Source organism: Lipophrys pholis, assembly GCF_963383615.2.
Source record: "Lipophrys pholis genome assembly, chromosome: 14".
Classification (NCBI taxonomy): Eukaryota; Metazoa; Chordata; class Actinopteri; order Blenniiformes; family Blenniidae; genus Lipophrys; species Lipophrys pholis.
Window position 1 is genome coordinate 17,055,032 of NC_137633.1, and position 14,864 is coordinate 17,069,895.

At 44.2% G+C, this 14,864-nt stretch overlaps 1 protein-coding gene across 1 annotated transcript in view; it reads right to left on the reverse strand.

Annotated features, from left to right (window-relative positions):
* Positions 1–2,401: 2,401 nt before the first annotated feature.
* Positions 2,402–14,864, reverse strand: part of tfb1m (transcription factor B1, mitochondrial) — a 35,512-nt gene continuing 23,049 nt past the window's right edge. The window contains exons 7-8 of the mRNA XM_080479285.1: positions 5,542–5,669; positions 2,402–4,605 (exon numbers count right to left, since the gene is read on the reverse strand). Coding sequence (XP_080335411.1) covers positions 4,299–4,605; positions 5,542–5,669 — 435 coding nt within the window. The 3' untranslated portion in view covers positions 2,402–4,298. The remainder of the gene's footprint in view (positions 4,606–5,541; positions 5,670–14,864) is intronic.

Sequence of the window (14,864 nt, forward strand, 5' to 3'; positions counted from 1 at the left end):
GTTCCCGGATTGGTTGGATGTCACCTTGGAGTTGATCCTGGGCAGACCTTCAAAGCTCATTCTGGTCTGACATAACTGGCAGATCTCTGACATGAGGCGCTGCCTTCCTGGATTGTGTCCTTGTGGAGGCAGAAGTGCTTGCGAAGGATCTCCAGAGCGTTGCAGTTCCAAACAATATGCTCCAGAGTCAGTCACCCAAGGCAGACAGCGAAGGCATGATGAACATGATCCAAAAACCTTCCAGCATCTGGAACACAGATCAATATGACCACTATCAGGATTATGGCTGTGAGGTTCATTAGCAAATTGCTTGATTCCGTTGAACCTTTTCGGTTACTTACGGTATTGTGCCGATGGCACAATTTGGCAGTCTTGCTTCCGTCAGCCTGCCCCAGGGCAGCTGTGGATACATACATAGTTTACCACCATGGAGTGAATGAATAATGCAATGTAAAGCATCTTTGTGTCTCCTGACGAGCGCTATATAAAACATATGCGTTATTTTGAGGTCAGCCATTTACACTGCAATGTTTTCAAGAGAAAAATTCAAACTTTCATTGTGTTTTAGGTGTCTGTTTCCACGACGACGGTGCCCCGAGCCACTGGAATCACAACTGTTTGAAAGCGCTGCTACTCCTTGAGTAGACGGACAATAACAACAGAGTGTCATGACTCCCAGTTCACGTTCTCCTGGGACTTGGTAGTTTTGTAGTTGAAAGTCACTGTAATAACAATCCAACTTCATTGTCTGTCCGAACGAATGTCCGTGGACTCGCCATTGTTAATGTTTATAGCGTTTTGTTCTTTACAATTGTATGTAGCTCCATTATAAAAACAAACAGCAGCACTCACTGGTGGCCCGACATGAAAACTACGTCTTTCTCAGCGTTTCTGTCGTTTCCATGTAAATTGGGCTTCAGGTCAACCCATCAAAATTGAATACAACCAAAGGCTGGGAAGAGCGCCATGTAGGAAACGGATCAGGGAGCATTTATTCATAAATGAAACTTATTTGTTCGCGGTCGGGGTGTTATATAAGAATATTTTACACCCCTGCGACAAATCATTGGAAGTTAATATGTCAGGACGGCTACAGCTACACACCGGAGGTAACAACGAGTTGTGTTTTGGCTGTGTGATTTATAAAGTTACCACGCAGTGACACACAGCAGCGGCAGATTAATGGATCCAAAAACACACTAAAGATGATTCATAGTAATTGCGAAGGGCGGCAAGCTGAGTGTCATTATTCTCTGCTGCTTCTTTTTGCAAAAAAAAAAGGATGGAAGACAGTATTTCAGAGGAGAAGATGACCTGTGAAACAGTGGAGCGATTCCTTTCCAGACAACATAACAGAACCGAGACTTCTCACTGTGTAAAAAGCAACACATGGCATGACATTTGATGTTAATTTATCCCCTCGCTGATTTATTTAAATACATGTTTCATACCAAACACCGGTTGTGAAACCAAAAGCTGCATTTTCATGGTGTTTCACGTTTCCGCTACGTTCAACCACCTCATTAAATACACATTAACAGGTGATTTTATTTACAAAAAGGGTAGTTTAACATGTCACTGCAGCACTTGCAAAGGTCCAATAACAAATTACTCACATTACTGTGACAGGTAGAGTTTCAGCTTACTTTTTCTTATGAGTATTTATTAAATTTAAGCTTTGTAATTTCATTTAAGAACAAGTGAAACCATGTAATCTACTTCCTACTGTTTTTAAAATCAAGACTCATCCAGAGCATTTAAACAATATGCCTCTTTTCATCAGTATGTATGTCAAAATTTAGAGCATAGTTTCCTTCATTTAATTTTCATGTACTTGTTTGCATGATGAATCTACCTTAAATGTAAATATTTCTATTTAATTATTTATTAAAAAAAATAAAAAATTGTTGATAAATCACATATGAATGTAAAGACATTTATTTAATTTTATTATTCATTTGAACAGTTTGTTTTATTATTTCTATTTTTGTTAATACATTTCACTTTGAATGTAGATATTGTTGCAGGTTCCTGCTATTAAATGCAATTTAAAAATAAATAATTTAAGTTTTTGAGAAGAAAAACAAACTCTTGGAGTTTATTCAAGCAAAGTCACAGCAATCGACTGGTGGAGTAGGCAGCTCTCAATCAAAAGGTTGCAGGTTCTATTCTGCAAGTGTCCTTGAGCAAGACAAGACACTGAACTCCAGACTGCCCCCAATGGATGGATCAAGCTGGTGTTTGAATGTGTGTGTGTGTGAAGGGGTGAATGTGATTAACAATGTAAAACACAGTGGGAAAACACCGTCTATATTATCATTCAGTTGTATTTGAATACGCACGTTTGTTATTCTTTCCATTACTTATTACTGATTTTCATAAACCTGCATGATACTTTTCTCTGCGTGACATTTTTAATGACTTTAACATTGTTGTGTGGTATCATCTTACCGCTTTCAGCTACATAATAAACATCAGTACAATCAACAATTTGACTTTTTTGGAAAAGTGAAACTTTCACAGCAACACCGGCCGTCAAACACCCTCAACCTGGACGATTTGACTCGGGGCACTTTTAAATAAGCAATACTCTTCTGTGTGCAACATACATTTATTACCTTCGCCAACGAAAGGCGGCCAAGAAGGCTCTTCCACCTGTATTTATTTATTGGTTTGAATGTATGTATGTATGTATGTATGTATGTATGTAACCAACTTTTGGCAAAAACCACTCACCCCAACTGCATGAAATTTTCAGGGATGATTTCGATTTTGGGACGTTAACGGCGAACAGTTTCCCAATAAATGTGAAACTGCGAAAAAAATGTCCTATTCATCCCATGACACAAAATTTCCTTTGAAATTTTCGAGTAAAAATAGCACCAATACGTCTCCCTGAAAGCCTTGCAGCCGCTCCATTGTGGGACAAATGAAGTATCAATCAATCAAATCTGTACATACATTTTTCTACATTTAATAAACTACTATGCACATTTTTACAGTATATAAAATGTAAATAAAAAAAACAGGATGCACTGATTTGATTGTCTTCTAAATCCCTATTTCATGTAGAATAGAACGTAGAGGCTAATGAGAAGCCAAATGGTGCTCGCTCTGGGCATATTTTCAATTTGATTAAAGCAACACAAGTGAGGAAACACACAAAGTCACAAATGTAATTGGGAAGAAGTATAAAAAAGAGCAGTTTAGAGAGGCACTGCAAACAGTACGTCCCGTTTAATTTTCATTTATTCTCATAAACATTCTGAAGTCCAAACAAGCTTATGATAAATGAATCAGTCTCTTGATCCCTGTGACATAATTTCCCTCCTATAATTACGACGCACGTGCTGAAATAAACCCAAATAAAAGCATATTGTGTTGCTTTAGGCTGGAGGGCTGAATAATAGAGCAGACCCACTGGTGCAGAGCTGTTATGTGGACTCTTGGTTGTGGTTGGAGATTATCGCCCACCTTTCATCTGAACTGAGTGAATTCTGCCGCTGGCAAGTGGACCGGCGCGGACCATCTGCCGCGCTGGCAGGAAGCAGCGCGGCCACAATCTGATGGCCACAATCTGTTCGAGCCTTCAAAGATGAACTGCTCTAACCACGATCTTATTAAATAACATGGTCTCAAGTACGAGTCAGTCAAACTGCCTCCTGACAGGTGGCGCCAGCGGTGGAAGGCTTCGTGGCGTCGGCCGCATGATCAGATCGGACAGGATCCCACGCAAACATCAAGACACAAAAATAAAGCCACGGACAGGTTTTGTTTCACAACTAAGAAGAATCATTTTTATTGAGAGTCCTTCTCTTCGGGTAAACCAGGAGTTTTCAATGATTGGAGAAATGCACATGGCTTTCTTTGTCCCTTTGAGCTCCGAGTCCCCAGTGACGACATCACACGCTGCGAGGAGAAAAATGGCCTCGATATCAAGCTGCCATGTTGTTCTCCTTCTCTAAATCGCTTGAAAAACCTTCCCACCGTTTCTTCCCGGCTCCCACAGGACGCAGTGTTATGTGAGATGGATAGGAGGGAAGAATTGGGATGTAAAGAGATATTTAGCGCTTAAAGAGCGACAGCGGGAAACTTGCTTACTGACTCTCTCCTCCCCAGACACACATGATTCTGCAGCACGTTGATACATCCTGGAAAGCGGTTTTGGAAGCCGGGGCTTTTTATTTGTCTCGTGGCTCTGGTTTTCAGGGGGAGATACTTTAAAAATGCATGTTAATGTGAGGTGGACAAGTCCGGACTAAGAGCAGTTTGTTGTCCTCCTGCGCTGAACGAAGCCGTCAGCGGCCTTCTCTTGGCTTCTCCTGGCAGGGTTGCAGAGGAGGGGGAGGAGGAGGAGGAGGCGTCTCGCTGCCCGGTGCGTCCATCGGCGTGTTGCTTTTCCTCGCAAGATGCTTCAGTTTGAGCTCCTCCCTGAACTCGTAGCCGAGCAGCCCGGGCTCCCGGCCGCAGAGGTGCGCGTAGGCATCGGCTAAAGCCCTGATCTGAGGTATGCTGAGCTCCGTGGGCCGGAGAACCGGGTCCACGTCCGCCGTCTGCATCAACTCCTGTGTCAGCTCGTTGCGACGGGCCTCGGGGAACAACTTTCTGAGGGAGGATAAGAGGAGATGTGAGCGCACTGATTCCTACACTCGGGTCGCTTTGATATCTTAACGATCACGCAGGTTTAATGGCGTCGGAAAAGTTCAAACAGGAAGAAATTATCTCTCAGCGATTATTTCAAATCTGCGAAGTTAATTGAAAGAACGCAGAGATGACTTGTTCATTCACCCCACCGTCGTGCGACCAAGTTGTCACGAGAACCCGCACAGCCGCGAACCCATCCCACCTAAAGAGGGCAGCCAGGACTTCAATTTCAATTTTTCATTCATTTAGCCTGCTCTCACCCCGAAAAAAAAAACTCTCGAGCACATTCAACACGGAGAGGCAGCCATTTATTTTTAAAGAGCCTTTCCCCTGCCTGAGACGTGCGCCTCTCTTCCTTCTCTGCAGGTCGGTGTGTGCAACAGCCAATTCCACACACTCTGCGCCGCCGCCGATGCTTTTTAGGTGCCTCCCCTCCAATTTGGTGCCGCCGCCGCCGCCAACCCGCTGCAGTTACATAAAAATCTGCTGCCTCGTCTTCCTCTGCCACCTCAATGAGTCATAATTGCTGCTCTCTTTCACGCAGCCAGCGTTCTTTTGTCGTGCGGGCCTACGTGCTCTTCCCGAGCAGGCACGGGGGCGATGGCCAGCGCGCACGTGGGCGTGCGGGCTGCTTGTTGCCGGCGTCGCGAAGCAGAGCTGTGAAGTTGGTGTTCGGTTAACACAAAGCCTCCGAAGACTCATTTGTCAGAGCGCCGCGCGCGCAAGAAAGGAAAAAGACAATCTGAAGACATTCTAATCAGTGGGGGAGATGAAGACGAGCGATGTCAGGAAGCGGGTTGAAGAATGTAGAGAGGGAATGACAGATGAGGACGGGACAGGGATTAAAAAGTGAAGGAGGGAGAGAACCGAGACGCCGCCGTGGAGACGTGAACTTACTCGACTCCTCTGTAGCAGTACTTCCTGCGGAACTGGAAAATGTTCCTGACCACTTTCTCCACCAGCTGGAAGGGTTGTTGAATCTGAGGCTGGGCCAGGGGAGTGAAGCGGACCACTCCTACGTCCACCTGCACACACACAGACAGGAAGTGATCGCAACAGCAGGACACTGCCATGAATGAGCTCACTGGAAGCGTGTGAATATAGGACCAACTTCTTAAGTGAAAATACATCGTTTTTTGGAAAGTTTTCACATTTACACGGCAACACTGAAAACGAAGTAGTTTTCATGTTGGGCCTGGAGTGAGTGCTGCTGTTTGTTTTCGTAACGAAACCATACACAAGCATGCAGAGAACAAAACGCTAGAACCATTAACTCTGACGCGCAGAATCGCTACTACTGTGACGCTCAACTGTAAAACAACCAAGTCCCAGGAGAATATGGACTGGGGGTCATGACACTCTGGAGGCCGCCATTGTTGTTATTGCACTCGCACATGTGCAGAAGAACTGTTTACGATAGACGTGGTGCGCACGTGCAGTAGCAGCATTTCCCCGTCTACATGGTGACGGAGTCAAAACATTTGTAGAGAAGTTGCATTTCACCCCCCCGTTTCCATGGAGATGGAGACAGAGCGTTTTCGAAAAGTTCCACCTTGAGAGTTGCTTTCCAAACGGCGCGTTTTCAGTGGGAATTGTTGTGCAAACGGACACCCAAAACGTAACAAAAATATTTTGCGTTTTCACCTGAAAACGCAAAACAGGGCCTAAAGTGTTAGGTGGGTGTGAGGAGAGGGGAGAATGCCAAGTGTGGAGAAAAGCTTGTCTGACAAATGGTAAGGCTGGGAGAGAGAGGGAGAGAGAGAGAGAGAGAGAGAGAGAGAGAGAGAGAGAGAGAGAGAGAGAGAGAGAGAGAGAGAGAGAGAGAGAGAGAGAGAGAGAGACAGAGACAGAGAGTGAAGGATCAACATGCTGGGATAAAAGAGAGGGAGAAAAGGCACAAAATAAGATGACGCAGCGTGGCGGGCTGGCGAGCCGTTTCCAGTTGCCACAGTAACACCTGTGCGATGGACCATAGAGACCGAGCCTCTCGCTGTCGCTGCATCACCGCAGAGTTTCTTAATAGCTACAAGCCTGACTCACTGTGGTGCACGTCTATTCATCCCGCTGTCTTTGTTTATGTGGCTCCACCATTCCACCCGAGCGCCGGGGAAACGCGCAGCAAACAGATTGATCAACCACAGACGCTCACCTCCTGCCTCACGGGTGACTCGGTGGACCGCGGGATGAAGCCTAATTTTCATCCAGGCTGCGTTCAGCTCCCTCTGAAGATAAAATATTTAAGGAGCGAAAGAGAAAAGTGTCCTCTTAGCAAGAGTGCTCAGGTCTGAAAAAGTAGATTGAATAAGTGTTGTGCGGCATGAAGGTCACCTTCACACACTCATTTTCATAGTTAACAAGAGCAAAATGGGACTTTTCTCCACAAGTCTGCATTTGTGAGTAACATTAAATGTTTTTTTTTACCATTTTATAACTAGAATGTTGAGTGATTCTTCCACTTTTTCCCTCGCAACTTCAATGTTCAATATCTGGCAGGTTTCTCCGACCGACCGACTGCAAACTGAAGAGTTCCGGTAATGATTTGGGCACAAAGCTGTTTTGCTGTTTACTGGTAGTTTGTGAAACTTTGGAGATATCATAGGTGCTTGAAAGGAGTTTTGTATTAAGAAGTCTGCCTGCCAAATCCACTCAGCATAAACAGGGTGGGAAGAAAGGTAATAAAGGGTTGTAAGTCCAAAGAAACAACGATTTAATCATAATATTAAGACCGTCTGCCAATTTTCTTCTCAACAAGAGGCGACAGGTAACCAATGAAACACTGTGGGGCCAAAAATGGAATCGGTATTATTTACATTATTACATCAATAAATGCTCCTCAAACCATTTTACATCCTAACATATCAGAACATTTTAAATGAGGCTCTCACGTGATTTTCAAATCATTTATATTAGTTATCTGATGTGCAGACTGAAAGTAAACAAAACCAGACGATGCTGCTGTAGCCAGCCAGGCTGTGCTTTTGATAGAGGAATAACAGAAGTTACAAACTTTAACTGCGATCATTACGACGCCGCTCGTGTTTTGAACCAAAAAAAAAGGTTTTAAAGGCTGTGGTAGTGTAATTAACAACACCAGTGCCTTTAAAGGATTTTTTTTTTACTTTACAATTCTTTGCAAACACTATCTCAGGGTCCATGTGCCCCGCTGATCTACAGTAGAGGATCACTGGTGGGGCTCTCAGCTCCCAGCTTCATCCAATCAGCTGATTCTCCATCTTTTCTGCATCAGTTCTAAGCTGACGTGACTCACGGTTGGACTGACGGTGGCAGACGCAGCAGAGCCTCGCTTCCTGCAGCTCAGATCTTTTAACATGAAAGAACGTATACATCCACATCCTCTGATGTCTGTTAAAAAAAAAAAAAATCACATTTTCTTTCTTTATCGCATGAAAAGAGTCTGAATCTCAACCTTTGCTTTTACAACTCGGAGAGAGTTGTCATCATTCAAGGGTGTTTCACGTGGTGCTATTCCATTCTGCAACTTGTGGCCTGAAGCGATGATACACAATCAGGATGATACTCCAGTGTGTGGACCAAAGGCACTACCAGACAGTGGGCAGCAGAGCAGAGCAGAGCAGAGCAGTCGTCTGTCTAGCTTTCCACGGTTAGTAACAGCGGTACTTCCCTAGTGAGGGAGCACAAAGAGGGGCTGGTCACTGACTGACTGACAATGGAACTTTGCAGAGACGCATCGGTGGAGTTAGTCATAATAATAATGTGTTTCATTGTCCCTAAGTGCTTTGTAAAAGTGTAAAAAAATAAAAATAAAAAACCTCACATCAACACACGTGTTTCACGTATCCATCTGAGTGAAAAATGAAAGGTCTGAGGGTGGAATAATATTAAATATACACGACCTGAGACGAGGGGAAAATAGAAAAGAGCACGTATGAAAATGAAAAGGAGGCAAACACTAGGGAATAAAGGAATGAAACATGCAAGTGCTCGAATGGCAATGTGGCAAAGCTGTTTAATTAAAGCTTAAATGTAAAACAAACATGCAAATAACACGTACTTAGGGTCACAGTCACCCCCTCCTCATTTATACCACACAGTGGTGAAATAAAAGGAAATCCAATTCAGCTCAACAGCCCCCTTGCTGTGACTTTATGCCCCGCGGAGCTTCTCGTGCCTCCTCGCGGCTTATATTTCCAGAGAGTGTGACTCACTCTCATTCACAGCTGTCTTCTGCTTTCCTGGGCAAGGGGGCTGGCATTGATAATTAGGGGAGGAAAAGTGGTCCAAGGGTGTGAAAAGGGATTTCAGATGAGCTCTTTGGAGTCCCCTCTCCTTTTGAACGACTGAGGCAGCAGCGTTCAGGAGCAACCGTAACCCGCGCTGCTGTTTCTAATCAGATCAACGCATCCACGCGCAGTTCGGACTTTCCCGGCTGCTGCTGAGCTTCGCGCCGCAGTGGCGGTTAATGGGACGGCAGCGGTGAAGCCTGTTTGTCCCAACAGTCCAGAGAAATCTTCAAACGTTGGGTTGGAAAGAAAAGGGTTTTGTCAAGGAGGAAGGAAACAACTGTGTTATGAGTTCACGCTTTAAGCGTGCAGCTGCAGAGTAAACCTGCCCTCTCATTTTAATGCTGTTCCTCGTCGTGTTTAACACAGTCAAACACTGACTGATGACTTCATGCTTTATGAATAGCGTCATTATTAATAAAACACTAACCCTTTTAGTTTGAGTGATGCATTTTCAACATAAAGGCCACGTGGCCAAGTGTTGTCAGGGGGCACTGGGAGCAGTGGCTGAGTCACTGGGGTTTATAATGCTAAAGTCAATTCCTCCACCTCTCAGGTCCACATGTAAGGAATCCAGTCGGGAACTCAAAATGGGACAAGCAAAATGCTACGCCCCGTGCGCCAGTGATGCAAGATCAGTCCCACCATCTGTTCGGAAGGAGCAATAAAAAGGAATGCCTTTAATTTCTCTCTCTGCTGGAATAATTAGGCCATTTATATTCCGCACTTCATGATTTAAGAGAGCAGCGTGGGGAAAAGTCGATATTGGGGACTATACGGGCAGCAGCATTTCAGCCATCAGCTTGTCCAAGTCACTTTGCTGCTATGATTTATGTATGGCCTTGCAACATTGCTTCACTAGGTAACACCACTGTAATATATCCAGCTCCTGGCCATTACTCCTTCCCCTGATAACCTCAACATGCAAGGAAACTCTGTACTAAATCACAGGCCGCTGCCTGGCCTCGAGACTTGCGGTGCTATGAACATGTTTTCACCTCCGTCCCCCACATGCCTCCTCAGAACACCCCCCCCCCCCCCCATCAATTGCTTGTACCTGTGAAGGGATTTTGCTTGAAGGAATTACTCCGACTTATTAACCCAAATTGGCACCCATAATAATCTCCTTTGGCATCCGTCTCCTGCCCTCCTGCTTTATGAAGATAACAGCGGTGATCACGAACACAAAACAAACAGGAAATGTTTGAATCGTAATCATTTCTCAACAACTTGGGTGAACTACTGCATTCAGCAGAGAAAAACAAGTGACTCATTAGCGCTAATTTGGCCTCTTGATTAGACGGATTTATCCTCAAGCTCAGGAGTTGAGGAAATTTGATCAAAACACTTCAAACATTTACACAGACTTTGACCTGCTTTTTGTTGCACTTGTGGCATTCTGGGTAATTTGGGTGTGCTAATCATGAAGTATATGAAGAGAAACGCCTTCTTGAAGAAGAAAGCGACTGTTTGAAAAGGGCAAAATATGAACAATCTCCATCTAATAGACACACATCTGCTCTTGTCTGCACCCCGAGACCTTTTCTGACCCACTTGAACACAATAGTGACACATCCTTATTAACAAACCTTTGTGTCACCATATTTCATTGCGTTTGACCTTCCCGAAGCTCAGCAGGAAACTCTTATTACTCCATCTTTGCCCCGTGGTTCTCCCGTGTCCCCGCTCCTCCCCCATTTCCACCTCCAATGTGTCTTTCTTGGCGAGCTCTTGCCCAATGGCGTGTGAGCAGTAATTTGTCATGTCCCTCTAAGCGTAACCAAGATGAGGTGGCAGGGGGCCCTGGGGCACCAGCCTCCGCGCTACCTGGAACCACCAACTCTCGCGCTTACATAATGGCAGGTTCTGAGAAAAAGCAGGGGGATGGAAGAAAGTTATATGCAGCCGGGGAATACGAGAGAGAAGCGCTCGCAGAGCTCCTGCAACCAAAAGGGGAGATGAGCTGCATTAATCATGACAATACCTTGAGAAGACAACCTCCATTACATCAGTAGAGAGAGGCTGCCTCTCGGAGAGGAGAAGGCAACAGTCAGTGCCACAGAATACCAGGCTGATATTGCTTAAGGGCTTTACGAAGGAAGGGCTTTGGCTTCCTGTGCAGGCAGCCCAGCATACTTCCCATGAAATCGCCCATGGCAGGCGCGCAGGACTTCCAAAACTGCTGCCCTTAGTCTCTGACAAGATCAGCTCCTCGGAGAGAGGCTTTCGTCATAGAAAAGCTTGAACTTTGCCCACAAAATGTGAATTTTACTGCATCAGTAAATAATGACAGCATGGGAAAATAGTTTTGATGGGACATTCAAAGGCTCATAAATGGGATTCTACATTGTGCACTTGGGACTCGCATCTTAATGGGGTGAGCCGGCGAGACCCTTTAATCAAGCCAACGCTGGTGCTTTGGCAGCACGTCACGGGAGTTTTGCCCGAGATGGGTTTGCACATTTTCTGTTGGGTGAAACTGGAACCCGGGGCCCCCCGCTCCACAAACAAGATTGCACCGACAGTGACATCGCGGCTATCACACGACAACTCGCATCTGAACTGTGAACAAAACCCCCCTTTGCAAGATGATGAGCAGGAAAACCAATTACGCAAGGGAGGACATAAAAGAGGAAAATGCAAATTGAACGATAAAAGCCCCTCGTGTAGGCAAAAAGAGGAGCGCGGCCGGTCCGGCTGTGCCCTGGAGCGGCGCTGGCGAAACGCTCCAGAGCTCTGCTGTGAGGTGATAAAATAAAGGGAGACCACACTTATAATAGCCTGCAATATCTTCACACATCACAGCGTCACACATCTGCACTCAATGGGTGTGTGTTGACCGCATTTTGCTTTTCTCTCCTTCCATCGTTTTTTTCTCTCTCTCTCTCTCCTTTTCACCCGTCCCCTCTATAATCTATTTACTTATTTATCTTACTCCCCACAGAACAACACCAGCATCAGCACTTAGGATCTCATCTGTTACAAGGAGACAGGTCACACACGGCATTCGGTAGCGTGTCTGCAGAAAACTGGAAAAAATTTCTCATCCTGCTGCGGCGGCGTCCCGCGAGGAGTTGTGTGAATGCAGCGCTGAAGGTCGACGCCAGCATCACACTGGAGGTAATGTGGTGTGCACCGTCCCTGCGAGATGGCCACGTCTCATTTCAAGAAGAAAAGGGTCTCTTAGGGGCGGTTTACCCGGAAAAGGAATGGAGGCTGCAGAATACCCTGAGTCGAACTAGACAAACAGATCAATAGCTAAACAAATCAATTGCTACCGGCCTATCAACACATCATCAGCTGACGGCTGGTGATGTGTTGATAGGTACATTGTAGTCGTGGGACCAGCAGAAGAATTTTCCACTACTCGCTGTTTTAGTCGGTTATCTCATGCAGCAAAACAAACGTAAACAAGGATATCGGCTTCATTAAGTGCTGCCTGATATATATATATTTTTTTTTTTTCCCACCCCCCCCCCTCTCAATTTGTCCTTTTTGTCATTCATGAATCAAGGCCGCCCTGGCCACTCCCTCCCCTGTTGTATGTCCTCCACAGAGAAGGAGAAGAAAGACGGGCAGGGATCGAGGTAGCAGCTGTGAGCTTCAGCTCCCCGCTGACAGATGAAGATGGCGCTCCGGGGAGGGTCAGTTTTCGGCAGGGTGGCACAAGCACACATGCTCCCCTGGCCTCCGGACCGACACGTAGACAGAAGCTCCACGGAACGCAAACTGTGTCCAGCTCATCTGGTGACAATGATAGCAGCCATTTCTTCCGTCTTAATTAGATTACCATTCCCAATTGTGAAGCGAGGCTCTGATTGGAATCACTATCTCCATTTTGCATCTCAGCCATTTCTTATCTTTGAACAACAGCGGTATTGCGCTATGATTACCAAGCAGCTCAGTGCAGGAATGGGTTGGACTGAATTTTAATTTTGTCGGTTTATATTACAGAGCAAATTGTTTTCTCCACCCACAACAAAGTTTAATGAGACAGATGTCAGTCTTTGTATCCAACGAATACATGCAGGGTGACAAACAACAGCATGAAGACTCATAGTAACTCTCTTATGACTATATATCCCCACATTTATTTTCATTTTATGACAGTAGAATAGTTAAAAAAAATGTTAATAAATCAATAAGTCAATAAATAAGTATTTTCTCAATTTTTTTTTTTTTGCTTTACTTGTTATTAAAATCTACCCTTTTTCGGAAAATTATTTCATTCAACGATACTTCAGAGTCACAAATGCAGTTTTTATCAGTTTATCTTGATCAGGCACACAAGAAAGTTTACTTGGCGGAGCAGCTATGATGTGAGTTTCCAATAAGATGCTTTGGAGATGGAGGTCAAAAGACGTCTTTCCAAAGAAAGATAAAAAGTTCTGTTTTCAAGTTCCAAAAGATTAACCTGTACTCCAAATTGATCAGTGGTTGAATGGACAACCAATGTTGACCCAACTTCAGCCATCTATTCCCAATGTGTAGCGATCTCTGGAGTCAGCTGTGACTGAAGTACAGTAAATTATTGATGTCGCTCAGCTGTAACTGGTTTAAGCGTTTCCAACAGGTTGTCATTGAATCATTGCAGGACTCATTTTGTGGGCAAATCGGTTTCAAATTGCTAAATTAGTATTCAAAGCTACAGAATACTTGGCTCTTCAACAGTTAAGTCTTTTGTGAAGGGGAACAGCAACGTTCACGTAAAACAGGCAAATGTTTACTGTTAAAATTGCACTTTCATCATCAAGGTTTGCAATTAGACAGTCGTTAAACAGCCATAACGGGATCATATCATTTGAAGTTTTTGTCTCCGCAAGAACTTTTCAGAAGGAAAATGTATTTGCTAGGATATTAAAATGTCCATACAAAGCTAGTGCAAGAACATGTCCGTTCTGTCGTCTTAAGTTTTAGCTGCAAAACTGCTGGTAGTAATGTATTGTTAAATAAAATGCAGAATCACGAGCAGAGCTTTCAGGTTGGCTTCCTGTTTTTCTGATCGGTACTCTGTGTGCCCCGAAATTGAGACTGCCTTTAATTGATGCCAATCATTGTGTGAAATTGCCACCTATTCTTGCACTAAAATAAATTGAAATAAAAGTCAAAATTGGAAAAGGAAGAGTAAAACTAGTCTTATGTCCTCATTGTCACTTTGAGGATATTTCTGGCAAAGCTAATGGAATACATTTCAGCATCAATACCGTGTAAGCTGTTCAGGATTCCTGAGGAGCTTACTGGCTGCACAGAAAAGGCAGACGAGTAATGTAACCAAGGGGGCATCTCCAAGCTAATATTAATGTTGGCGGCTTAAGTCACATGCACCCTGTTTGCAAAGAGAAATTTTGAAGCTTGCCAAGAAAATCACGATGAAATGATAAATAACATCACATGGGCTAACTGAGCGAAAAAGAAAAACATTCAAAAGTCGTCTAAATATGGAAGAAGGCTTCAGTTTTATCCATTTTAGTGGGTAGCTAAACTCTAACCCGGGGATCCTTTTTAGGAATTTTCAGGATTCACCACTGTGCAGCATAACGATGTGAGGCCTCAAGATCAAATAGTTTAGTACCAGTAATACCATCTTACAACAAGTCAGTCATTTGTGCTCAGCGTTAAGTGTAAGTGTTAAAAGTTGGTCGTCTAAACATAATCTCACGGGGTACGAGCACGAAAAGAACGAAAGATTTGTACAGCCAAAAAGTTAATTAGTTATGATGTTATTTCATTGGTTTGGCCCATCTGAGGTCCAATCAAAGGGTCTGTGGCCTTTGAACTAAAATAATCCTGAAAAATAAAAAAGGAATTCCCAAATAAATTCATCCGGTTTAGAGAAATGTATGTGACTTAAAAAAGAAAGAAAGAAATAACTACTAAAATAGACTTGGAATACCAAGAGTGGAACACCTTATGTCTTCCATCGAGATTCTTTAAGAAACAGCTGCTATAAAGATGACA